Source organism: Cervus canadensis, chromosome 6, assembly GCF_019320065.1.
Source record: "Cervus canadensis isolate Bull #8, Minnesota chromosome 6, ASM1932006v1, whole genome shotgun sequence".
In the NCBI taxonomy this organism is placed as follows: Eukaryota; Metazoa; Chordata; class Mammalia; order Artiodactyla; family Cervidae; genus Cervus; species Cervus canadensis.
Genome location: NC_057391.1, coordinates 43,747,300 through 43,775,037, shown reverse-complemented (window position 1 = coordinate 43,775,037; position 27,738 = coordinate 43,747,300). Strand labels below are relative to the sequence as shown.

General features: G+C 43.7%; 1 protein-coding gene across 8 annotated transcripts in view; it reads left to right on the top strand.

Moving 5' to 3' along the window:
• Positions 1-27,366, top strand: part of TLN2 (talin 2) — a 492,565-nt gene extending 465,199 nt beyond the window's left edge. For 6 of the 8 annotated variants that reach the window (XM_043471776.1, XM_043471778.1, XM_043471781.1 and 3 more), the window contains 7 exons: positions 4,607-4,712; positions 5,579-5,703; positions 18,890-19,015; positions 21,333-21,395; positions 21,487-21,714; positions 24,685-24,810; positions 26,486-27,366. In XM_043471776.1, coding sequence (XP_043327711.1) covers positions 4,607-4,712; positions 5,579-5,703; positions 18,890-19,015; positions 21,333-21,395; positions 21,487-21,714; positions 24,685-24,810; positions 26,486-26,614 — 903 coding nt within the window. In that variant the 3' untranslated portion in view covers positions 26,615-27,366. The remainder of the gene's footprint in view (positions 1-4,606; positions 4,713-5,578; positions 5,704-18,889; positions 19,016-21,332; positions 21,396-21,486; positions 21,715-24,684; positions 24,811-26,485) is intronic. The other 2 variants (XM_043471780.1, XM_043471779.1) reach the window with 1 other exon arrangement.
• The last annotated feature ends 372 nt before the right edge of the window (positions 27,367-27,738 follow it).

Sequence of the window (27,738 nt, the reverse complement as noted above, 5' to 3'; positions counted from 1 at the left end):
TTGTACGTAAAGTTCACCAAAGAAATCTGCGTGTACATGGTGTGAGTAGTGGGTCATTGTGACCCCTTACAGGATTGAGAAAGGAATTTTTATCTTCTAAGGAGTTACATGGCGGCAACAGAAGAAGAAAAATTGATCCTTATGGTTGAGCAGCTGTTTCTGCTCTTGGGCAGATCTGTTAACGGAGAATGCAGATGCACAGTGCACACTCGAGGGGAACGAGGAGGCCAAAGGGGGTCTTCCCAAGGGATCTTCCCAACCGAGGGATTGAACTCAGGTCTACTGCATTGCAGGCAGATTCTTTATCATCTGAGCACCAAGGAAGTCCAACAGTGTCTGGCAGCGGGAGACAAATGTATATTTAAAAAGAAAAAAATGACAGCAATGCAGACCAAAAACAAAAAAGCGCAGATAGAACTTGAGTTAAAATGAAAGTGCAACTAAGATATCTCATATCTAAAATATGAAACATTTAGGAAGAACTGAATGTTTGTTTGCAAGTGTGTGTTAGTCACTCAGTCATGTCCAGCTTTGCGACCCCATGGACTGTAGTCTGCCAGGCTCCTCTGTCCATGGGGATTCTCCAGGCAAGAATATGGGAGTGGGTTGCCATTTCCTTCTCCAGGGGATCTTCCTGACCCAGGGATCAAACTTGGGTCTCCTGCATTGCAGGCAGATTGTTCAGCAAGGTTATCAAGTTATTTTTAGGATTATATCCCAGTGTGGGGGAAGAAAAATAATTTTCCCTCTGCTCTGAGTTCTTGCCTGAGATCGCATGTAGTAAGACAGATTAACCAGAGAACAACAAACAAAGTTTTATTCACATGTGTACCCCATGGATAAATGGAAGCTACCCAGGGGAAAAAACAGTAATTCGCAAACTGGCCTAAGCCACCCAATTATATACTCAGTTCAGTTCAGTTCACTCACTCAGTCTTGCCCGACTCTGTGACCCCATGAATCACAGCACGCCAGGCCTCCCTGCCCATCACCAACTCCCGGAGTCCACCCAAACCCATGTTCATCAAGTGGATGATGCCATCCAACCATCTCATCCTCTGTCATCCCCTTCTCCTCCTGCCCTCAATCTTTCCCAGCATCAGGGTCTTTTCCAATGAGTCAGCTCTTCACATCAGGTACTGCCTTTAGGCAAAGAAAAGAAAGGTGTATATGGTGGGAGGAGGCTGGTTGGAGCAAGTGGTCAGGAAAAGCAGGGTTAATGAGGGTTAAGATTGTTAGCAGATTTAAGTCAGAGTGTTTTTTCTTTTATGACTGCACTGGGTCTTTGTTGCTTTGCATGGTCTTTGTCTAGTTGCTGCAAGCGGGGGCTACTCTTTATTGTGGCGCATGGGTTTCTCATTCTGGTGGCTTCTCTAGGGAATGCAGGCTCAGTAGTTGTGGCCCATGGTTTTAGTTGCTCTGGGCATATAGGATCTTCCCAGAAGAGGGATTGAATCCATGTCCCCTGCATTAGCAGGCAGATTCTTATCCATTACACCACTGGGAAAGTCCAAGTCAGAGCCTTCTTCATTGATAGCATTCTCTTGTGATTTTGAGTCAGCTTTCTCTTCCTGGTACAGAGAAGGAGATACCCTTACAAATGGAGGTTTCTTTTATAAATATATATTTCCCTTTCAAAGGGTAACTTCCCTGTTTTCAGAGCATCTCCTGTGTCTGATTTTTCTCAAAATAACCAACTGAAAGCAATCTGTATGCCAAAGAGGCATATTTTGGAGTGACATACTTTACTACCAGCTTCCTCGCTTTCTTCTTTCATTTGCCTGCCTAGTTAATTCTCTTCTTGTTAACGACCTTATTGAGATATAATTGGCATATGACAGACTTTTCCAGTTAAGTCATACAATTCCTTGATCTTCACTGTATTTAAGAGTTGTACAACTATGGCCATAATAATAATTTTAGAACATTTTCTTCTCCCCAAAAAGAAACCTCATGCTCTTTAGCCCTCCTCATTCCCTTCAGCCCCACTCTTAGCCCAAGGCCAACACTGATCTTTTTTCTGCTTCTATGGATTGCCTATTCTGGTCATTGCATATAAACACAATCATACAACATGTGGTCTTTTGTAACTGGCTTCTTTCATGTAACATAATGTTTTTAAGGTTCTAAAACAAACTTGCAGGTTCCTGCTTATTAAAGTTTTAAAGCATAATTTATGTGTTTTGTCCCCTATTTAAGAAGCTAAGATCACTAAGGTTATTTTCCTGTATTCTACAGTTTTAATTCTTACAGTCAGGTTTATACTCCCCTAGTTCATGTATGCATATAGTGTGAGAAAAGTGTCAGGCTCATTTTCTTACCTATGGCTATCCAATTGTTCCAGCATCATTTGTTGAGACAAAATTATCCTGTAATCAATCAGCCAACCAATATGGCCGACTAAATCTAGTTCTGGACTCTCTTCTGCTCCATTGATCTGTATGTCTGTGTACAATATCATGTTGTCTTGGTCGCTACTACATCTTTATCATGAGTCTTGAAATCAGATATTATAAGGCTTCTAACTTTGTTCTTTTTCAAAATGGTTTAGCTGTTCTGGGTCCTTTGCATTTTATATAAACTTAGAATCATCTTGTCAGTATCTTTAAAAAAAAACTTGTTGGGATTTTGGCTAGGATCATGGAGATATCTGAGAACAATTGATATCTTAATAATCTTCTAATCAATGAATATAGTATATCTATCCATTTATGTGAGTCTTTAATATTTTCAACAATATAGTTTTTAGCATCCACATCTTGCACATTTGTTATCGAATTTAACAGGTATGTCATGATTTTTATGCTACTATAAATGGTATTGCTTTTTAAAAAATTTAATTCTCACTGCTAATATGTAGTAGCATATTGGCAGTGAAAATTTTTTTTACTCACTGGTAATATGTAGAAATATAATTGGTGTTTGTAGATTGACCTTTTATCTTGTAACCTTGCTAATAAACTCATTTATCCTACCTTTTTTTCCTTTATTTTTTTAATAAATGCCTTAGAAATTTCTACATAGACATTCATATTATTTGTAAACAAAGACAATTGTACTTCATTCATTTGTCCACTCATTCACAGGTTTGTACTGAGTTAATATATGCATGGTGACATATGTAGGTAGGTCCTAGGGTGAGGAAATGAGAAAAGCAGAACAGCTGAACTCAGAACAGTAACAAACATAAAATTTAGAAGATTGCCAGAGGAAGGAGGGTAGGGATAGATGCCTGGGAAGTGATGTTCAAGAATCTTTGACTGATCAGTTCAAGGGTATAACATAATGTCTTCTATGCACTGGTATGTCTGGGACTGGTCAATGTGTAACCCTGTTAACTCTCCCAACCCCAGATTTTTCACCAAGTCTTCTCTTAAAATTCTCTTATAGTTTTTGGATTCGAAAGACATCTTTTCCAAACTCATGAGAAAGAGTACAATTCCTGGCCATGTGAAAAGGGTATAGGACACCAAAAAGGGAATTTAACATTTCAAGAATGTCTACTGTATTCCAGGCATTGTGCAAGATATTTCTTGTGTGTGATTCCGTTTGATGTTTATCCCACTCCTAAGGAGTAAACATTATTCCTGTTTTACAGATTAGAAAACAGGTTCTGAGGGGGGTTAGTAATATGCCCATTGTCACAAACCAGGAGCAGGTGAAGCCAGGTTTGAACCACAGGTTTGACAAAGCCAAAGCCCATGCTTTGTCTACTGCTCAGAGGCTCTGAAATTGTCCATAGTATCAGTAATGGTGTTTTGCTCCTGAATCTCTGAGCATTTCTAAATCTCAACATGACCCCTGTAAAGCATGGGTAAGAGATGCAGAAAAGAATATTGAAAGAAGGAAATTTCAAGATTAGGGAGGAAGAAGATGGTGTAAGTCAGATGTAAATCCATGGGGGAGGATGGTAGGGAGTGCTCATCTATTTCATAATTTTGTTCTTGAATGAATTTGGGAAGAAATCAGCTGAGGATGTCCTTTAAATTGGATTAGGGTTATATTTTTTAGGATCTTTTTTAACACCATTTAAAAAAAAAAGCAAAAAGCAAATTTAAAACCCCTTGAAGCTAGGTTTAAAAGAAGGAAAATCTGTAGGACTTCTCCCGGGAGAGCTTGCAATCAGAACCCTGGAAATGAGTTATCCTTTTAGGAGCAGCCCTCCTCTTGGGGATTTTTCCCTCCAAGATCCCACCTGAGTCACATGTGTCTTCTGGCCCCATATTTGCTTTGTCACAAGCACCAGATGACCTGTGGCCTTGGGCTTTCATGTTCACTCAGAACATTCTTTCACTTTGGGTAATTTTCATGTGTGTAGATTTGTTTTAGGTACAAACAAAAGGACAACTAAGAACTTAATCTCCCTTATGATCTTAGGGAAGTATGTCAGAAAGACCTTAGGAAAATCCCTGCTCCCCAACTTTTCATTTCTCACGTGAGGAAAACTGAAAGTCTTAGGTGTTTCCCCTAAGTTTCTGAAGTCACTCAGGGACAGAGTTGCAACTTCAAACCAGGGGGTCCAGCTCTGCATCCACCAGCAAGAGTGGGCTTCCTGTCACAATGGCTGCTATCTTCCTTACGTGTCTGACGTGTTCTTCACACACAGATTCTTCAGAAACCAACCCCAGAACTCAAGCACCAGCTGGCTGCTTTCTCCAAGCGCGTGGCTGGCGCCGTGACCGAGCTCATCCAGGCAGCAGAGGCCATGAAAGGTAGGCTGGATTCTCACATGTCATCCTGTGGGGTAACCTGGACAGCCAACTGAGCAGAGAGGATGTGCAGCCAACACAGGCCTTTTCTTGACAAATACAGCCAGAGGAATAGAGTGAGCAACTTTTTAAAGGCAAATAGGAATAGAGTTAGACTCAAAAAGTAATATCCTCCTGAAACAAGTCTTTTCTCCAGTTATGTATTAAGTGCTTCAACATAAATGGCGTAATCCATCTAAATTGTTCACTTCTCTTTTAAGGGTCTTGCCATCCATTTTCTTCTGTATTTTTCTTTGAATATTTATTTTTATTTAAATAATACACTTCATGTTTAGAAATGATGCTATCTGGATACATTGTTTACACACCCCTTCATGGTTACATGGAAGCAATCAGCTCACCCGGGAAGGGTTTTCTGACCAATCTCCCTTTGTTTGCATTGAGGGGAGTGGTTGTTCTCTTCTGGGAACTCATGAAGATGAGTTCCCAGAAGAGAATGACAAATCTCTGTGCTCAGCATGATCTCATTTCTCCTGTGGATGCTGACTTGCATTCATGAGCTTTAAGTTACAAATCAGAGTAAAACTCAAGCTAGCCTTGGTCTGTAAGATCTCGATTTTTGCAGCTCTCATTGATGGCTGCTTTTGTGGTAGGGTTGTCTGTACAACTGGTTTGGAAAGCGAGGGTCAGACAGGTGGCCACTGCACCCAGTTGGTCTCTGCGAGAGCCTGGGGAGAACATCCCTTAGGAGAGTGCAGCTGGTCGGCTTATGGAGCATGCCTGCATGCAAATCCCGATATTGTTTGCAATTATGTCACTGCTCTGAGGTCCGCAGCTACCAAGAATGACCCTCTTTGGACTGATTTTAGGAACAGAGTGGGTGGATCCCGAAGACCCAACCGTCATTGCAGAAACAGAATTACTGGGGGCTGCAGCATCCATTGAGGCTGCTGCTAAGAAGTTAGAGCAACTGAAGCCAAGAGCAAAACCGAAAGTGAGTGTCCACGTGTGGCTGCTTATCTGATGTCAGTAGGTCTTCCAGTAGATGGCTATGAGTGGAGCCAGCTGGGCTGCAGGGAGTTCATGTCCTTACCTGTGCTTGGGCTGCTGCTGCTGCTGCTAAGTCGCTTCAGTCGTGTCCGACTCTGTGCGACCCCATAGACGGCAGCCCACCAGGCTCCCCCATCCCTAGGATTCTCCAGGCAAGAACACTGGAGTGGGTTGCCATTTCCTTCTCCAATGCATGAAAGTGAAAAGTGAAAGTGAAGTTGCTCAGTCATGTCCGACTCTTAGCGACCCCATGGACTGCAGCCTACCAGGCTCCTCCATCCATGGGATTTTCCAGGCAAGAGTACTGGAGTGGGGTGTCATTGCCTTCTCCGGTGCTTGGCCTAGTAACCTGCAAACCCGTTCTACCTGCCTAGCACCTTTTTACAGGGTATGGAAAAAACCCAAGGGTGGATCTTTCAGGTTAACCAGCCCAAGAAATACCTTTGGGTAGCCAGAGGAAGAATCCAGGTGTTTCTTGAAACAAAATCGTGACTTTTGTTTCACTATTATATGAAGCAGGTATTGGATGTTTTCTATAGAACACCCCAGTAATTGAATGTGAGACTGTCACCCTGTAATTTTCTGATTTCTATAATGCTTTTTACCAAAAGTAGCAATGCTGCATCTCTCCTTTCCTTAAAAACCAGTAGAGAGCAATGTGAACCTCAAAAATGAACCCAGTAACAGACTTTTTTCAGTACATGCTGGAGACTATGGTTAACTGGCATGTTTTCTCCATCTATGGTTGTCATCTAGATAAATGTTGAGAACTTAAGATCATAAATATGTGTTAAGAGAAAGTCATTTAAAAGAAAGAGATACTTTAAGGTAGTGCAGTAGAGAGGACAATTAATACGTAAAAAGATGGTGCACTGGTGCTGTCTGGGGGACAAAGCCCAACCCTGTAAAGAAACCATAATCCTGTCTCCCACATGGCTGTCTTCACCTGGAGGATGGTGGAACCAAAGGGACCCATCTTTCTAGTCAAGCAAGTCCCTGCTGATAACCTTACCTCCCTTCCAAGGACCCACATACATTAGGAAGTAAAATCTGGCTCTTCTCAAAAAAAAAGTTGGATCTCCAGTTTAGATATGCCTAAAAGTGTACCTTTAAAAAAAAAAAAAAAACAAAGGGTGGAGTTTGAGCACTAAAATAGACCAAAGTGCTCAAAAGCAGTTCTTGGGCTCATGATGTGTGTAAAATAGACATGGGCATATAGTCAATCTATTAAGTTTGCAAACATTCTTAAAACCTTGGAATTCTTAGAGCCAGTCTCCTAATTGTCACTCTAAATTTGGTAAAAGCCTTTTTTAGAATTTCTCATCTGAACTCAAAAGTTCAGAGTTTTGGCTTCTAGTTTTTGAGTTTGTCAAGGTCCTCTTTACTGGCCTTAACCTGAGGGTCTTAGGTGATACGAGATTTTAACCAAGTTTTTCTCAGCGAACTTCAGAGTTAAGTGTAGGGGTAAGGGCAACTCCATCTTCTGGACTTGACTTTATTTCTGCTTTATAAAATAAGTTCAGCGTGAATGGAAAACTTCTTTCAGCTAAGAAGCAGGCAGCCATTAACTGAGATTTTTGAGGCTTAAACTTAATTCATTTTCCTTTTCCTTCTCTGATTTACCACATACTTTCCTGTCCTCTGGGGAAAGCTTCTGTCTGCTAGTGCTGCAGCCACGTCAGTTGCTCTTTCTCCTGGAGAATTAGCCTGGCGTTAATTTACACCAGCACTTCCCAAACTCTAAGAGCTGCTGTCTCAATCCCTGTCCTGTTGTCCTTTTGCAGGATCTTCCCGAGCTCTGTCTGCTCTCAGTTCTGCTTTCCCTCTGTCCAGCTCTTGATTTATCTCATGATTCTTGATCTGAAAAACAAGGTCATTAGAGTTCCTACCCCATAGGATTATTGATATAACGTATTAGATAATTTAGAAATAGTACCCGACATGTCATAAGACTTAGTAATATCACTATCACCAAAAATACACTTCTGGAACTTTTATCTACTACCGCCTAGGAAATGTCTGAAACAAAAGTTATTCCATGGATCCATGAGCTTATGGCCTTAGCAAAAAAAAAAAAAAAAAAAAACTCACATTGATTGAGTACCAAGCACATGCTAGTCAATCTTCTAGGTATTTTACGTAGATTAACTCACCTGGTCCTTACAAGTCCACAAAGTAGCATCATTAGCACCCCTGCTCTAGGGATGCAGAATCAGAGGCAAATTACTTGCCAGAGTCAGGTGACCTTGACTGAGCATTGCGTGGGCTCCGGGTGGTAGTTTAGCCCATACCAGTCCTCTTGGCCTACCTAGTGTCAGAAACTCTGGTGCAGTCCCATGGGGGATGTTTTTGGTTTACCCATGGCCTTTGAGCCGTTATTCCCACCTCTGGGAATCTGTCCTGAGGAGGAAATCCAGAGAGGATAAAAGTTTTGTGTGCATGAGAGAGTTGCTCCTTTCATCCTATTCAAAGCAGCAAGAATTTGGAGGTGACCCTGAGTGTCTCCTTGAAGGACGAGTATGTAGCTCTTCAGAGTAATGGTTGATCAGTCTGTGTAGCATGAAGAAGATGCTCCTGGCATAATATTAAGTGAAAAGAAAACAGGATGTGGAGTCATGTACTCAGTATGATCACAACTCTGTTAAAAGACACACTTGTGAATGAAGGAGACAGGTGGGGAATGTGCAAGATTGATGGTGGGACTGGGGTGGTGGGAGGATCTGTGTCTTAAAATTTCATAAGACCGTGTTTTAAAAATAATAGCACTTAAAAAGTTAGTGATGACTGCTGAACTGGGCCAGTGTGTATTCCCCCATTGCCCCAGGATCACGCAGCCTTTCTGTTTTCAGCGTGGGTTTATAAGGAAAGCCAGGGTCACAGTTGACATAAGTGTTGATTTGAGTCCCTTCCTTGGGGGTACCTACTCTAGGTCACTCCCATCTGCTTATGAGGGAGTATTTGGCCCTTTCTGAGTCTTTAAAATGATTAGAAATCTCACTCCAGCCAGTGACAAAGGCTCCCACCACATGGATTGTGTTATCTATAAAACCATTCTAAAGAACCCATCACCCTAAACCAGATTCTGTGCCTGTCTGGGAATGCCATCTGCTCTGTGGTTAATGCCTGCATGAAATAAAATATCTTTCTTGACTTCAAGAAGGAATTTCTCCCAGTTTAAAAAAAAAAGATCCCAATCTGACATCAAAATCAATCAGTCTTTTGAGACCAACCAGTTCTTCCCATCCCCTTCCAAAATGGAAGTCAATCAATTATTCAATCATAAATCCTCAGGGTTCTGTAAGTAGGCCATTGCTGCTATACCTCTGTCCCTGATAACTCGACCTAAAACCCCAGGCACCCAAGATTGGGTGAATGTGCTTTGCCTCTGTACCTGGGAAGCAGCTCCACTGCTTTGAGGGAGTTTGGGGGATGGACAATGTTTTCGTCTCCGTTGTTTTGCCCACCACATTCTCAGGTTGCCTGTTTTTAAAAATAGGATGGTCCAGGGTTTGTAAAGATGATTCCTGGTATATTCCAAGCTTGGGCCCTTAAAAATGTAAGCATCTCTTTTTACCTGGAATCGCCCAGACACAAGTAACAAATTGGCATCTTTGGATCCACCGTTTGCTTGGGAAGATGGTATAAAGGCAAAATGAGAATGTCAGTGAGCCCAGGTGCATGTGCCTAGGATACCGCTGATGGCGCCGTTTCCATACCTGCAGACACACCTGTGCTCCACAGACAGGTGACGGAGGTGCCACAGTGGCGCCCTCCCCACCCCCCACCCCTCCCGTGGCTGCAGCTTGCAATGCTGTGCCCCATTCTCAGCTCAGTCAGACCTGGATGCCTTTCTGCAGGCCTCTGTGTGATATGTTTGATATATTAGGTTGTTATTTAATCCAACTATATATCAAACATATTCCTACAGTGTCTTGCCCTGTCTCCGGGGGTTCCTAATATAGCTTATAAGGCAACAGGAAAGAATATGTTAGAATCACAAGTAGATTACTCACTACATCTCTTTGTTATATTCCATTTCTTATCTTCTTGTAGCATTTAAAACCTGTATCTGTACTGCTAGATTATTTTGTTTATTATAGAAACAAATCATAATTAGTGATGTTTCATAAGAGCTTAGATATTATGTACAGCTTAGTTTTGTGCAATGATGAATCCTTAAAGGCTGTGCTCAATGTGGGGGAATAAAGCCCATGTTTGTGATACAGGGTCAGGATTATAACCTCCAGACACATCTAGATTTACATTTCATTTTAGTTCAGTTTTACCCGGATCTTCAATTTAGAAATTAGTAATTTTCACGAACAAGCTTTCAGCAAAAAATTCAAGCACAAATCAACTCTCTGTAACGTTCCTTTCCACCCACAGTAACAAAATGTATAAACCAAATCAGCCAAACCAAATGTATGGATGGTGAGTCACTGGGCTTTATATAAACCTTGGGGACTAAATATATCTAATAAAGATAACGCAGTGTGGATTATACTCTGTCTGTTGAGTTTCCTGTTGTAGGTTAACTTGTCAGTAGAGGTTGATAATATTTAGAATATGCGGACAATCAGAAAGTGATTCCATAGCCTAATTGGGTGCAACAGGAAGTTCGGGATTGCGAAACATTTTTTTCCTGGCACGTAACAGCCTAACTCGGTTGGCTCTGACCTCCTCCCCCTAGAAGAGCCTGTGAAGGATATGTGAGTTCATTCTGATCTTGTTCAACAAAAGACTTAAAACTCTGCTTTCTGAAAGGGGAAGTGTTGTGCTAATGGCTCTGATTTTTGGAGCAGAGAGGAAGTGCTCTTGTAAAGGGCACTCCTGATTATACAGACACTACTCCATGAAGATAGTGAGCCAGAGGTGTGTACAGGATAGGAAAGCCTCTCCTGGTGGGTCTGAGAGCCAGCCCATCGCTGCTGGCAGGGACTGCCTAGTGACAGGTCACAGCAGCAGAGAGGTGGTGACACAGGGGAGGGCAATACAGTGTTGGAGCCCCAGCTTGCAGAGTTGGGAAGTGGCGCCCATCCCTGGGGTCCTCCTCATTGAGAAGGCTATGTGCCAGCAGGAGCTCCTTCAGCCAGTTTCCAAGATGCTGCCATAGTCAATGCTACCTTCACGCAGCTGGATGGCGTTGTTTTGAGTTTTAAGTCCAGTTAAAGTTGTTTGGCCAAAATGACAGATAGTCATGGAAAAGCAACAGCAAGCTGTTCTGAGTAATGAGAAGCTCAGTTTAAAAGGACTTGAAGTTTGAAGCCCATACATTAGAATCGATGTATCTTTTTAGGGTACATTTTGCTGTTGACCAGCAGGCTCTACTGATTAGTTGGGCAAATGGGAAAAGGCAAACAGATGTTCAGGGAGGAGAAGGATACAGCATTTTCCCTGTGACCAAGCAGTGGGCATTAAACTCATGTACCGCTAGCTGCTTCCAGGCCAGGAGACGTGAGGAGGGCAGAAGAGTAAAGGTGAGTGGGGCCCCTAGTCAGCACGTATTCCCACGTGACTCCCCACCAAGTAGAGCAGTGGGTCTCTCAGACCCTCCTCAGACACACACAGGATTCATGTCACATGACTTTACAGTGTAACAATTCTACCTAATTAAATCTTTGGAAAAATTCTGTCATCTGTTCTTCATCTATGCTTCCTAGATAGACACTCGAGTGCCTATATGTATTTTTTAAGAGTTTGACACATCTTTAAGAATTTTTCTATCAAATAGAAATAGCAATTAGTAGATTCTGATAAAGGATAGATGTATAGATATCTGTAGCATAAATCTGGAATGACATACAGGAAAAAAAGAACAGAAATAGCAGTTAAAAGATTATTCCAGTGGTATTTAAAGAAAGAGCAGTGACTGCTGTGGGAAAACTGCTCCTAAGATACTAATCGGACAAGCTTGGACTTTGTCCATCAGATGCTGCAGAAACATGCAGTTATTCCACATCTGGATGCAGAGGCTGGTCCCTCCCCAGGTGGATGGCATAACCATTCGGCAGTGCTTTCTCTCTGGCACCTGCTTTATCAGTTGACTGTTTCCCTGGAGTTTCCCCTGGGACCAGATCAACCTGGGGAGACCAGGCCAGCTGACCAGCTCTGGTCTCTTGGCAGTTCCTGTGGTATTGAGAAATTTCCCTTTTATTAGGACTAGTAAGCGTGGTAGTCCTAAAGACAACCCACCTGGGGTCCTCCAGAAGAGAAGCTGACCTGGCTCACATACTATTCAGGTCTTTGGGTACAGGTAAGGTCTCCCCTCCACACTTCTCAACTCAAAAGCAGAAGCAAAGTACTGGTGGCCAAACTCACTACCAAAAGGGAGGAATTGGGACTGCCTGTTCCACTCAGGTTTCCACCTGGCAGGAAAATGCTTCACTCATGTTATGGAAGTTCTTTTTATTTGCCTTTCTTTTTTTCCTGGAGGACATTTAAATTACATGCAGATGTTTACACTTTAAAAAATTATACCCAAATATCTTTTTTTAATTTCTGATGTGATTTATGATCTTGTTTTTAATTGTAAGCATCTACAAGGCCTTCAAGAGGCTTTTTAGTTCCTCTTCACTTTCTGCCATAAGGGTGGTGTCATCTGCATATCTGAGATTATTGATATTTTTCCCAGCAATCTTGATTCCAGCTTGTGCTTCTTCCAGCCCAGCATTTCTCCTGATGTATTCTGCATATAAGGTAAATAGGCAGGGTGACAATATACAGCCTTGACATACTCCTTTTCCTATTTGGAACCAGTCTGTTGTTCCACGTCCAGTTCTAACTGTTGCTTCCTGACCTGCATATAGGTTTCTCAAGAGGCAGGTCAGGTGGTCTGGTATTCCCATCTCTTTCAGAATTTTCCACAGTTTATTGTGATCCACACAGTCAAAGGTTTTGGCCTAGTCAATAAAGCTGAGTGCCAAAGAATTGATGCTTTTGAACTGTGGTGTTGGAGAAGACTATTGAGAGTCCCTTGGACTGCAAGGAGATCCAACCAGTCCATCCTAAAGGAGATCAGTCCTGGGTGTTCATTGGAAGGACTGATGCTGAAGCTGAAACTCCAGTACTTTGGCCACCTCATGCGAAGAGTTGACTCATTGGAAAAGACCCTGATGCTGGGAGGGATTGGGGGCAGGAGGAAAAGGGGACAACAGAGGATGAGATGGTTGGAGGGCATCACCGACTCGATGGACATGAGTTTGAGTAAACTCCGGGAGTTGGTGATGGACAGGGAGGCCTGGCGTGCTGCGATTCATGGGGTCACAAAGAGTCAGACACGACCGAGCGACTGAACTGAACTGACAAGGCCTTCAGTAACACAAAACAGCATGCTTCCTAACTGGAAAGATGGTGCAGTGAGTTGTAGTCTGGTTTCAGTGGCCAGCTGTGAGAGATGACTGGGATGCTCATCAGCACTCGGCAAGGTGACCCCTCAGAGGAGGTTTTCAGGGAGGGGGCAGAAATGAGGCTCGGGACCCTTACGCCATCTACTATGGTTGTCTGCAGCTCCTTCACTGTCAAGTCATCAGGGGAAGGGACACGATATTGCAGAGATGTAATTCACAAAGAAAAGGGCGAAAAAGAGGATCACAGATGGAAACATTCTTCCTCTCCCAGGCACATGCCCAGGGACCTGTCTAGGAGGATGGGCTTGGAGGTTAGTAAAGCTCCTTTAGGAAGGAGGCCAGAAGAAAGGAAAGAAGAAAAAATGGAGTCTGTGCTAATTTTAGTCCATGCATTCTTTAAAAAGATTTCACAAACAGAAAAGGAAATGTTTGTTTGATATCTGGAGAAAGGCATCAAATTCCCCAGTCACATGGCCAGACAGGGGAGAGCAGGGACTGAAACCCAATTGTCCATTTCCTGGTTGGGTGTCAAAGGAGAAGCTAGAAGCAGTGCCAACGCTTGACACTTCATTTATCTTTGATTTGTCTTCTTTATTTGTGTTGTAGGTTGTATTCAGGAATAGCAGCTAGAACCTTTATTAGAATTGTGAGTTAAGAATAGGGTGCAGGCAGAGAAACAGACTAGTTTAACTCACAGTCTGAAAAACTTGTTAAAAACCACAAAAAGTATATGTACTAATAGAAAAATGAAGTTAATTGTGAGTTATTGAACATTTACTATGTGCTTTGTGTATATTAATAATTTATATATAACAGCCTTATTGGATAGCTAGGCTGGAAGGTAGGTTAGGAAAATGAGTGAACTGCCACAAAGATTATGTTCTCAGGGTGTTACTGTGTCCAAGCTCTTACTGCTTGCCACACAGCATGACAGTAAATTAAGAGATGAGGCACTGGGGCAGGGAATAGCAACTTTATTCAGAAAGCCAGCCAACAAAGAAAATGGTGGACTAGTGTCCCAAATAACCATCTTCCCCGAGTTAGGATTTAGGCTTCCTTAATACTAAAAGGGGAGAGGGTGTGGTTGGTTGGTACAAACTTCTTGGCTCTGGAATCCTCTGTTCTTGCAGCTGTCCATGTAGGTTTGGTCACAACGTTCCTATAAACTCAAACATGACACATGTTATTGTCTGTTCTGCAACTTTTTGTCTCTAAATGAATGGAAAAGTGTTACACCTTTAAAGGCCAGAGCCTTGAGAGTAGGCTAGTCTATATACTTCAGGTTCTAGGCAACATTCTTAACTGGTAGCAAACACAATAGAATACAGAGGTTAAAGTTTAAAAACAAAAACATATGGCAAAACCCACTACAATATTGTAAAGTAATTAGCCTCCAACTAATAAATGAAAAATAAATAAATAAATAAAAACAAAAACAGATCCAATATGGAGTCAGAGAACATTCTTTGCCCCTAGAACAAAAATTCCTGAAAGGTCGAAAGACAAAAATGAGGAAAGGCCTCCCTTTCCCGCCCTCTTTTTCCCCCTTCTCCCTCTTCTCCATCAACACAAGAGTCTCAAATGCTCTCTCATTCACGGGAAGCAGGTAGTGAGGGAGTCAGCCCAAAGTGTGGCCTTTTCCCAGAGGGAGCTTACCAGACATCTAACTTTTTAAAAAGGGAGTTCTGGAGATCACCTCACAGGAAAAATGTCAGCAAAAGAGTACTTAGACTTTTCTCAAAGCTACTGAAAAGTCAAAGCTAGAGTCTGCCCTGCAGTCCAGATAAGACAGTTGCTTAGTACTACAGGTGACCTGGCCAATAGTCTTTTTGAGTAGAGACCAGGGAAAGAGTATTGTACAGAGGATGAGAAGGTGGATTCAGATATCAGAGGCTGCAGCTGACACCTTTATTAAGCACAGATTCTTAGCTTCACATCGGTTACACTGTTTTGTTAAGAGGGCCTCTTAGTCACATGCTGCTTTGTTTTGCATCTGTATGCGTGAATCAGTGTCACAGACTGAGTGCCAGTTGAGGGATACAGGCAGGGCATGCAGCTAACAACCCACAGTGTTCCACGGGGCAGAAGCCAGTGCTTTGATGTTTATGTCCAGTTATCCCCAGGGATCAGGAATGGAAAGTTACTGATTGGGGCACTTACTCCATGCCTCTCCCCTTTGCTTACCATGTAAATTGTCCTCTGGCTGAACTCTAATACTCAGAAAGTCATCTTAAATGGATACATTCTCTCAACAAACCTTTTCTGCATGGGTTTCTCTGCCTCAAGCTATGCTCCAGAGACATAAGTTGGATGAAACAACAGTCCATGCCCTGGAGGAGATCACAGGCTGGTGGTATTAAGCTCACTGGTGTCTTGAGTCCAGGCCTGCATTTACCCCAGGGTAGCCTATACCACCTGCATCTTGCACCAGATCCTCAATGATCTGAGCAAGGAAGGGCTGTCCATTTACCGGCGCATTGAGTGAAAGCATTTCTTCATATTCAGGTGTCCTGGTATGTAAATTATTTCCCAGGGACCCCTAGCAGCATCTCCAAGTTACTGTTCTTCTCGATCTCCCAGCTACAGGGAGTTTTATTCCATTAACAGTCCAGCGTTTGAATTGTGATTCTTTTATTTAGGGAAGGCCTTCAAAGACCACGCCAGTTCCACTTGTCTCCTTTTTTGCAATGTGGTTAAGCATATGCCCTTCTTTTTCTTGCTGCCCTCACAGCCCTCTCCCAGATTCCATCCTGTGTGTTGGTGGGAGGAGCTAAAGCCAACAGGAACTCAGACTGCAGTACCGTGGCTTTTCATGAACTCTTCTTGACTTGGAGAAATCCCATTTTCTCTTAGGCTAGAAGTTGTATGGTGTGAGGAAACATCAAGCGTCAATGCATAATTTCAGCAGGAGAGATAAAGTGGGCATTTAGTCTTGATGGTAAATCTGGCCCACAGAAAGATACTGATCCAGCAGGTAGAAAGCAGATATCATCATGGAACTGTGCCCAACTGCAGCATTTAAATGTTTACCCTCCATCACAGTGAGCTTTATTAAGCCTTTTCTTTGGAAACTCTCATACTTTTTAATTAGAGCAAATGTCTCCCAGACATAAGGCTTCCTGCCATGTCTTTTTTAAAATCTAGAGATCTTATAGAAAGGAAAAGACATTCATCAAAGGGCATTACAACACTTGCAATGGAAAGAAAATTATGTGGGTGTAAGAAATATTTCCAAGTTGAGTATGTATTTGAAGCATGTGGGTTTTTTTCAGATTTTTTTGGAGTGTAGTTGATTTACAATGTTGCATTGGTTTCTGGTATACAGCAAAGTGACTTGGTTTTATATGTATACATACATATTTATACACACAAACACATATATTCATTCTTTTTCAGGTTCTTTTCTCATATAGGTTATCACAGAATATTGAGTGAAGTTCCTTGTGCTATATAGTAGGTCCTTGATGGTTATCTGTCTATATATAGTAGTGTGCATATGACATGTTAATCCATGTGCATAACAGAACACTTCAAGGGTAGCAAAAGATAAGGGAGAGGTCTTTTAAATTGATTCTAATGAGATATTCTTTTAGATCTATCTATGCTTAGAGTTGACAGTTTTAAGGAAATTCCATTTTTGTGCATGTTAAAATTTGGGAAATCAGAAACCTGCTGTGAAGTGGACTCGATCTTAGAACCCATAGCATAGCTGAGACCACCTGTGAAAAGGGCCTGGGAGATGTTAGGAGCCACCAACGAGCCTCCATCTCCTCATCTGCAAAATGAGTAGGAACTCCATTTGGACTCAGAAACTCTGTGGTTTCCCCAGTGCTTATATCTTTTATAAGCTTAACTTTTCTTAACTTTTGCAGAATGAATTTCCAGAAAAGTTCTTAATTCAAGGTCACTGAATACTCCGATCAGAGCCCAATACCATTTCTTCGTGGCTTGTGTACAGTTGAGTTTTTTCATAAAGATGTTACAGAAAACCCAAATGAACTTGTTAGCCAACTCAATATAACAGTACCTTTTATGCCAGAGTGTCTTATGATGGGTTGTTTTATGTTTCAATAAACAAATTTTATATTCCACCATTACCATAGGCTTCCCCACCCCAGGAATCCAAACTTAATCTTTTGGAACTGAACCCATTTCTATCTTGAATGCTCCTGGAGCAAGACTTTGTCAAAAAAAAAAGACTTTTTCAGAAATAGGAGAGAATATACTGCTTCTGTCTCAGAACTTCTCAAGCGCTGCCGACCATCTTCAAATCCACAGGGTGCATGTGGAAATATTTTTCTGATAATGAGTTATTAAAACAGAAATGAGAATGGCCACATCTTGAATTATGAGAGATACCATAAAGAATAGGGAACTGGAAAAGCATTGTATCTGTGTATCCATCCCGTTTGGTGGTTCACGTGGGACCATCTGTGAGCCGACTTGGAGCCTCTGACCTAAAGTCTCCCCCCAACTGATGCCCTAAGAGATGGCCTTGTCTGGAAAAAACCTATCATGATGGAGGCAGAGAAGCTTATATTTAGATCATGTCTAGATTCTTCTCGCCTCCACATGACCTCAGGCTAGTACTCCAAGACAACTTCGATGTAAGACCTTTTGCTTTTTTGGTGAGAATTAAACAAGTTAATGTGCATGGAAGTGCCTGCCAAAATACCTGCACATAGTAGGCAGTCTCAAAAACGTATTGCTGTTGTACAATGTTGGTAACACACTTCGTGCCACTGAATGGTGTGCTTAAAGTTGATTTGAAGACTAAATTTTGTGTTACGTGTATTTTACCAACACACTCACAGAAAACTATTGCTATACTTGACCATCATCTCTTAATGCCTGAAAGGTACCAGCCACATCTTTAATGTACTGTGATCAAAGAGGCCCTTATCCATATCCACACTGGCTTAGAGCCGCAGAGCAATGCTGCTGGAGGGGACCTTGCAGGTCATCTAGGCTGACCACCCTTATGGTGATGCTCTATCCCACTGAGCCTGGGACTAGGGTCTTTACAATTGCCCAACTTCCCAAAAGCTTCTCTGCAACAACCCAGGCATTTTGGCCGCAGGAGACCTGGTGATGGTGAATTTCAAGCAGAGCCCTGATGACCTGATAGCCCCAGTGCGGTCACAGCCTGTGTTCTTCCCCAGGAGGAGCCATGCCTCAGGTTTCCAAGGGGCCAGCCCTACCTTGATGACCCATCACCTGATTTCTTTTCTACCACATGTGATCTCTGGTTGGCATGAGACTCTCTGCTCAACCACAGAAATGCAAATACTGTTTTACCTCTGTTTTCACCCAAGAGAAATAAGGTTTTTCAACAGCTAATGGCCATCTTCCCTTTTTCAACCCATTTTTCAAGCTTTACACTGTGAGGGAGTGTGCCACCACTTAGTCTTTGAATTTTGATTATTGAGTATTTTGATTTGAGTTATTGATGTTGATGAAACCATTTGTATATATTTTTATTTCCCAGTGAATTTATATCTTTTTAAAGACTCTGGTCTGGAAAAATCATCTGTCTTAGAATGTCCTGATTTTAAATTTGTACAGAATCTCAACGCTGGTAATTTTTATCTTTTAGAGAGGGGGTGGGGGGACGCAGCAGATGGAGAGGCCTCTAGTCAACTTAAGCCTTTCTACCCTGGGTGTGGTTTGTCCATAAAAAGCCATGTACAGTTGAAGAGCCAGGTAACTGAGAAGTAAGTCATTTGGCAGAAAGTGTCCTTTGGGGTATGAATTGTGTATAATGCTGTTTTCTTTTGGTTATAGCAAGCGGACGAAACCCTGGATTTTGAAGAACAGATCTTGGAAGCTGCTAAATCCATTGCTGCTGCCACGAGTGCCCTCGTCAAATCGGCCTCGGCAGCCCAGAGGGAGCTGGTGGCCCAAGGAAAGGTTTGTAAACCTTGCTGGCCACGTGGGCAAAGTTGGGCTGCTGGAGCCTCCGAGGACCAAGGGAAAGGCAGCTCCGCATGTGTTCTGAGCAGGGAAGCCCTGTCGCCCCATCCCTCCCCGAGTTACCCCACTCTGCCCATCACACTGCACACTCTGCTTCAGCTTAACAGACAGAATGAAGGATTTGGCTTCCAGGCCTCTCATCTGCTTCTTGTTAAGGAGAGCTCCCACCCCAGGCAGCCATCAGGGCCTGAACATTCATTTATTTTCCCTCTGTCCATTAGTCTGTTTAAAGATATAAACTGTCATATGTTCCCAGTGGATGGCTATATAAGCACCGTAGTCAGGGGCTTTGTAATACCTTGTTCAGTTCCAGTGACTCTATTCATTTTCTTAGGATTGTTGAGCTGAATGCCATCCAGCTCTGCAGTTAGCATTTTCCTGAGTCCTTTAGTCAAAAAACTGGTCTGTTTTTAAAGCTGAGATTTCTTCGACCTGTTTTATCTCCAGTCACCCATTCCATCTGCATTAGCGTGAAAGCCTAGTTCTTTTTCAGTGATCCAGAGGATTAATAGTACATTAGACTAATCCTGCATGTGGGAAGGCCTTTCAATTGAAAATATTCCATGTGTCCTGTTATGCCCATATGGCATGGAACCACTCCATCCAAATTACATCTTGCAGAAAAGACTTTCAATCATAGAAGCACTATGGAGATCCTGACAGGTTGGGGAAATTTGGTCACCATACCTGTTAGTCACTTCTGTTTGATATTAAAATACCTTTACTGTCAGTTTACAGATGACAGATGTGATTGTGTCTTGAACTTGCAATAGAGATCGCTAGGCTCAACTAGTGGCCTTCCATTTTCCTCCATGAAGTCTCTCGTAAGCTTGTTTTTGTTGTTTAGTCGCTAAGTCGTGTCCTACTGTTTCACAACTCCATGGACTGTAACCCGCCAGTCTCCTCTGTCTATGGAAGTATTTCGGCAAGAATACTGGAGTGGGTTGCCATTTCCTTCTCCAGGGGATCTTCCCAACCCAGAAATTGAACCGTTTCTCATGCGTTGGCAGACACATTCTTTACCACTGAGCCACCAGGGAAGCTTAGCCATGTCTTAATCCAACCTACGTACACTGGCTCCTCTTTCCAAACCATTGTGTTCCAATTTGATGTATGTACATCTCCCCAACCAGCATAAATCTGTCCCTTTTACCCTTCTCACTTATCCCCTATTGATGGAGCAGAGTGCCGTCCTTACTCACCTAGGGCTTGTTAACTGGTTGATATGTAAAGACCAAATATGGATCATTGAGAAGAACGTCCTACCTAGAAAGTTCAGTTCATCTGCATCTTGATGAAGACTCATCTGCATGCTGGACAGAGGGCTAGATACTAGAGAATTGAACTCGAGTATGGCCAAGGCTTTGTCCTCCAAGGAACTTATATGTTCAAGCATTTAAAAAGTTGGTAACAGAGGTTCTCAGAGTTGAATATGACTTGGCGACTGAACAACATCAACAACAGTGGTTCAGCTGGATTGGGGGAACTGTATGCAGAACCCTGGGGCCTCATCTGACCTTAAACAAGCTGTGATGTGATGCCTGTAATTGCTAAAAGATCCCCAGTTTCATATTCAAATTTAGCTACTCATCTCTTACCTCTCCACACACCCCCCACCAGTAAAGGTATTTGTTCCCATAGCTCCTTCTACATCTGGTCAGAAAACGTTTTATTTGTTGCCATAATTTCTCAATAGAAACAGAGATCATCCTACTTCGAGCTTCTTACTTCTCTCCCCACCCCTGACAAAATGGTCTGTATTTCCTTAAGACAAGCATCTGTGCTCAATTGTACAGAGATGTACTCCTTTTTTAACATCATCTGCCAGAAAGTCACAGTGTGACTCCCAGAATCAGGAACCACGAGAGATTTCAGCTTCCCTCACCTCTTGAATGAAGAGGCCTCCATGTTAGAAACGGGGAAGGGTCAGCAAAGGAAACAGACATGTCCAGATAGCCCCATCCGTCATTCCTAAGCCATTTTCCCAGAAATGTGGTACCTGACGGTTAAATGGAGGCCGTTGAGAGGGTTTCCAGTCACCTTTTTGTGGCCCAGGTGGAAACCGGCCAGGACCTGCAGTCTTGGAGCTGCTGGGGTCCCGCGTGGGAAAAGGTGCCATTGGCAGGGGTCCCCGGGAGATGTGCGTGTCTGATGAGCTGCTTTTCTGTCCAGTTCCAGGCCATGAGTAGGGCATGAGGGGTGCAGTCACCCCGCACCTTCCCACTCTCCTTACCCCTTCTATGTTCCTCTCTAGGTGGGTTCCATTCCTGCCAATGCTGCGGACGACGGACAGTGGTCACAGGGCCTGATTTCTGCCGTGAGTCACTCTCTCCTTCTTCCCCATTGGCTTTTTGGATCCCCTGAGGGAGGTTTGGGCCGAGGGTCACTTCTCTGTTGACTGTCGCCAGGCCCGGATGGTGGCAGCCGCGACCAGCAGTCTCTGCGAGGCAGCCAACGCCTCAGTGCAGGGACACGCCAGCGAGGAGAAGCTCATCTCATCTGCCAAGCAGGTAGCTGCATCCACGGCTCAGCTGCTTGTGGCCTGCAAGGTGAAGGCTGATCAGGATTCGGAGGCCATGAGGCGGCTACAGGTAATGGTCACTGATGCTGGTGGGAAAATACTCCTGTTGGAGCAGGTAAGTGTCACCAGAGGGTAAGCAGTCTAACTTTCTTGGCATGACCCACTGGACCTTCCATCAGCCAGTTCCGTCCCACGTTTCTCATTTCCTGCCACGCGAAGCATGCATCCAATACCTGCCGCCCTGCCAAACTGACGTTCTCCACGTGTACCTTCTGGTCTCATGTCTTGGGGCCCCCCCTCCCACCAGACCAATCTTGGTGAAGTTCTGCTCATCCTTCATGGCTCATCTCCAAAGCCACCTCTTCTGGGAAGCCCTCATTGACTCCTAGGCCTTGGGGAGTCGGTCCCTTTTCTGCCCTGCCAGAGCCTCTGACCAGACCAACCTTATGGTTCCTGTCACCCTGTACCACCAGATTTATCTGTATGTCTGCCTTTGATGAGACTGAGCTTCTTGGGTGCAGGTCCCAGATCTTTATCTTTGCATCTCTCACCCCTAAGATGGTACCTGTTTCAGTGGAGGCTCTTCTTTAGTGTTTGCTAAAGAAAGGAGCCCAAGGACCAAAGAATTTATATGAGATGCTGCTAAGATTTCCCAGAGCTCAAAGAACACACTTAAGAGGGTGACGCATGAATCCTGCCCAGTGGATCTAAGTTTTCCTGATTGTTTTCATTATAAAAGTATTTTAAACACAGTAAAGGAAATGTGGGAATGAAAAAGATAGCCTCAGCATCTTCATGTGTCCAAGGTTATTTTTTTCTCATCCTATTTTTATCTTATACAAAATGCTTTTGTCTAGTTGTCATCCTAAGAAGAGACATTCTGCCTTTTTTCACTTCACATTTTATTACACTTTTTTTTCCCTTGAAGAAAAGTCTTCGTAATGGCCCCGTGCAATACTAACTGGTTCATTCTTCATGAGTCTCATTTTTAATGATTGCATGACATTCTATCAACTGATTATGCCAGAATTTCTCTTTACATTAGACATATTTGTGTCCAGTTTTCTAGATGTTCGCTATTATAAATGTTGTAACGCACATTGTTTGTGTTGCTAAAAATGTTTATGTAAGATCATAAATGGCAGAAATATTTGAATAATTCCAGTGAAACTCCAGACTTTTGTTGTTATTTCCTAAGTTGTAAAGTGCATTGCGGTCATTTGGTCCTCCTGTGTCAGTCAATCTCTTTCACCTTCCTTCATTTTTCTCCTGGCATAAACCCAGGGGGAAGTGGGGAGCTGCATGTTTGTGAATGTGTGATTTATGGACTTTGGGGACACTTCTTTGGAAAATGTTCTGAGTTAAGAGATACCTGGGTTCAAGACCTTAATGCCTCTACAATGCATTAAGTGCATGATCTTATACAAATCATTTCAAACCTTTCAGGCCTCAGTTGCCTCTTTTGTAAAATGAGGATAGAGATGCTGGCACTGGCTCTTACAAGAATCAAGAAATGTGAAAGTACTTTTTTTGTAAGTCCTAAGGATTTACACAGGTGCAGCCAAGCATCACTCTTATGTCATCATTTCTGACTTAACTGTATGCTGCAATGTTGTAGCATTGCAATGCTACAATGTAGTCCCTTACAATGACCCAGAGGTTCTCTGGGGCTACACAGACCTCTGTTCAAATCCCAGCTCTATAATTTATCAGCTGCAGGATCTTCAATTACTCAACTTCACTTTCTACATAGAAAAGTGCACTAATAATTTCTGACCTTATAAAGCTATTTTGAGAATAGGCACACACATGGTGACTGCTTGTCTAGTGCTAATGGACCTCCCCTTCCCTTCTTGCGCAAGCCCTCATGGTTCCCTTTGGCCACTTTTTTTTTTAAACTGTTGGCTACTTTAGACCACCAACCAGATGAGCCAGTTAACTTTTTATTTTCGTATTTATTTATTTATTTGATCATACTGGGTCTTGGTTGCAGCATGTGGGAATCTAGTTGTCTGACCACGAATCAAACCTGGGCCCCCTATTTTGGGAGTGTGGAGTCTTAACCATTGGACCACCAGGGAAGTCCCCAGTTAACTTTGAGAAAATTTCAACACTGATGGCTTACTCTCAAGTGCAAGTTCTTGACTCTAAGGGGACTGGGCAAGGACTGTGGGCGATTTAACAAAACCTTGACCACAATGAAAAGGAAATTCCAAACTTCAGGTGGCAGAGATCAAGTCCCCTGGTCCACCCTTGCTGAAGATCTAGGCTGCATGAAGACCATCCCTTCTGTAACTGTCTCTACCACCTGCCCCTTTCTTGAGCCTGCAGCCCAAGGCCAGCTGTGACTCTAAAACCACTTCTGTAAAGGCCCTAATTACTGCAGGGCTCCATTCCTTCTGTGGGTGCAGGGTGGGGGATAGGTTTTGCTCCCTTTATTCCCTTAGAAAGCATTAGGTGAGCTCAAGCCTTGGGTAACCACTGCTCCCAGTGCTGGGGATGCAAAGATTCAAGTCACAGCCCCTGCCTTCAAGTTACTCACTGTCCAGGGGTGAGAAAGGCAACCACAAGTGTGATAAGGGCTGCAAAGAAGCCAGCACAGAGCATTCCAGGGGCACTTGGGAGGGTGTGGGTAAGGCCAAGGTGGACAGAAAAAGTGATCTCTGAGCCAAGTCCTCAGGTATGCCTTAGCTGGATGGGGCAGGAGGAGGTGAATTTCTCACCCAGGAGACAGCTCGTGAGCAAGCTTCTGTTAACCTACGTATCATAGTGCTATAGTCATGTTCACATAACTGTAATTCCCATAAGAATTGCATGTTCCTTGGGAGCCAGGAAGTGTGTCTCAACCTGATGAATGAGCTAAGGTTAGGTAGGTGCCAATGCTGGTAGAATCAATGGATGGATGGATAAATAGTTGGGTGGATGGGTAGACAGGCAGACAGATACTACCTAGAGAGAAACTGTGTTATATATAATTGGATGATAAATAGATTCCTAGTCTCATGAACTGTGCCTCCATGTCTGTTCTTGCTGAATCCAAATGACTGTTTTTAATGATATCATGTGTGTCTTGTCCCCTCTCCAGGCAGCAGGAAATGCTGTGAAAAGAGCCTCAGACAACCTTGTTCGTGCAGCCCAGAAGGCAGCATTTGGCAAAGCTGATGATGACGACGTTGTAGTGAAAACAAAGTTTGTAGGGGGCATTGCTCAGGTTTGTGATTAAACCCAGACAGTGTTTACTCCCAAGATGAGCACTGAGTTATAACAGAGACACAAAATAACAGTGGCTTAAACAAGATGGGAGTTTATTTGTCCCTGGTAAGACAGTCTTGGGTGTAAGCAGTCTAGGAATGGTATGGCGGCTTCTTTGTGTCTGAGATCCAGGTTCCATCTGCCTTATCACTCCATCATCCATGAGATGTTCCCTTGGCCACTTGGTCTGAGAATGGCTTGATAACCGCCTCAGGTTTTTCAGCCAGCAGGAAGATGAAAAGTTAGGGCAGGCATGACTCTGAAGTTGTCTGCATCACTTAGTTCACATGCCAATGGCCAGTACTTGGTTGCATGGCCAACCTAGTTGCAAAGGATGCAAGGAAACGCAGTATTCTTTTCTGAGTAGCAGTGTGCCTACCTAAAAATCAGGGATTCTCTTATAGAAAAGGGAAAGAAGAGAGTTGAAGGACAGCAATATTATCTTCAAATGTTGCATTTGGAGCTGCTACTCCAGATCTTTGGCCTTAGAGGAGGAATGAACCATGACCCTCTCCCAGAAGTTTTACAAGAGTGGTTGGGAATCTGACTTATGTGGGCCTGCATTCTTGTGCATGGGAGTGGGGAGGAAAGGTCAGGAAACTGGGCTTGCAGTTTGGGTGTGTTCATATAAATCCTTCATGCAAGATGCGTTTTCCACCAGGAGCACTGAGGCTCCGTGGCTGAACTTACTTATTCCCACACCTTCCTTCGCTCTTCCTGAACCATTTCCTGTATTTGGAAATACATTGGATACATTTTTGGAGAAGGAAATGGCAACCCACTCCAGTGTTCTTGCCTGGAGAATCCCAGGGACAGAGGAGCCTGGTGGGCTGCCGTCTTTGGGGTCACACAGAGTCGGACACGACTGAAGTGACTTAGCAGCAGCAGCAGCAGGATACATTTTTACCAGAATCTCTTTCTCGATACAGTAGTTCCATGAGAAATTCCATGAAGAAGGTTCTGTGATCCAGCAGTTCTAGGAACAGCTGACCTCTGTTCTCCTTCCTCAGATATCACAATGCTCGTTAGTCTAGCAAGGCTCTGAAAAGACCTTTGCGTTTCAGAAATCTATGTGCCTTTCTAGAGCACAGGCTTACCCTTTCCTCTTGAAACCTATGAACTAATATTCCTCAGATCACACCTTAGAGGCTCAAAATAAATATCTGAAAGCCGTTTAGTAGTTTAAGGACTCTAGCTTTGGCTTTGAGAATACCTGAGATGGGTCCTACTCCACGAACTGAGGCCCTTCGGGAAAGTGGACCCACATCTCTTGAGCTTCACATTTCTCTTTGAAACAATGAGACATTCAGTAGGCCGCACTTTACAGTGTCACCATGGAGGTGATGGAACACTCCATGTAAAGTGCTTACACCAGAGCTGGGTACATTGTAGGGATGCAGGCCCTATTGGTTATTAAATCAGTGACCAGAAATCGGCTTATTGTCTTAGATCACTAATCTTAAAACCTGAACCGTGGCCCAGAGGTGGGTCTCCAGAGCTAAGAACACGCAGTCTTGGGGCAGTGCTGTGTCCCGCGGTAGCAGAAGCTGTGGGAGCTCTTGAGGCAAGCATGGAGGGGAGGGCAGTTTGCTAGAAACTTTCACACCCCTCCAGCTTGTTGCTTTTTCCTCTAGATCATCGCCGCCCAGGAGGAAATGCTAAAGAAGGAACGAGAACTGGAAGAAGCAAGGAAAAAACTGGCCCAGATCCGCCAACAGCAGTATAAATTCCTACCCACCGAGCTGAGGGAGGATGAAGGATAAGGCCAGAGCCAGGGTTGCGCGCCCCAGGGGATGGCTGGGCACGAACTGGACGGACAGCGGTCCTGGGAGGCTGGGCACTGCCCGGGGAACTGCCCGCCTCCCCCTGGGGCGAGCCCAGAGCCCTGAGCGCTCCGGCTCCCTCTGCTGTGCTGTCAGGCACCGGCTGCATGATCGTGATGTCGCACGGTACAGTGAGTCCCACCCACAGCTCCTCCACCGCCTCCCCCACCTCACCGTATCTCAGGAGAGAGGGGCGCAGGATCACGGATGTTACCAAAAAGAAGTCAGTATTACGTCGTCCTCAGACACTTGTGCTTCTGTCGGTCCTTCTCTAGGCCTGCTGCTGGGCCTGCTGTGAAATCTTAATAGGAAAAAACAAAAACGGCTCGGGGGAAATCACTAATGCCATAGATACTCAAAGATCTTCTTCTCCCTCTCAGGCGAGGGTGGACATTGGAGTTGGACACAGTTCATAAAAGCCAGGAACATAAACCAGTGTGGACTCCAGGAGGGCAACTCAGGCCTTCCTGCCTGTCTCTAGCACTGGTTCACAACTGAGGGTGAACAATACCTGCTCCTGTTTGCACGCTTTATTGCCTCAGTGTGTAAGCTCCTTGTACAATCTAGATCCAACTTGTATTCTGTGGCCCAGAAAATTGAATGATTTTTTTTTTTCCTCCATAATCCAAAGGGCATGGGGGACTGTCAGGGCTCGGTGAGCAGGGGCTGTAATAAAATGTGTGGGCTCCTTACTTTGCAGAGGCTGTTTGAGTTCATACAAATTCATCCACGTAAACCCAGGTCCTCCAGGTGGCAGTCAGTACAACAGCCCCCACCTTAGGCATTCATAGTGAGGATTCAGCTCCAGTAAAGCCATTCCTTGGTGACCCTGTCTTCTAGGCCCCGTATCAGGCTCTCTGCTCAAAATGGTCAGCATTCAGAATTCTGTTTAAAAATCTGTTACCCGCTCTCTAACCCAAGATGGATGTTTTCTCTATGTCCTAATAGTCCTAAAACCTAGATGCATTCTAATACCATTATGAATTTTTAACAACAGAGTTTTGCTAATTAGCCCATCTTAAAAGTGATGACATACGATATTTTCAGAGTTTGTCTTCTGGATG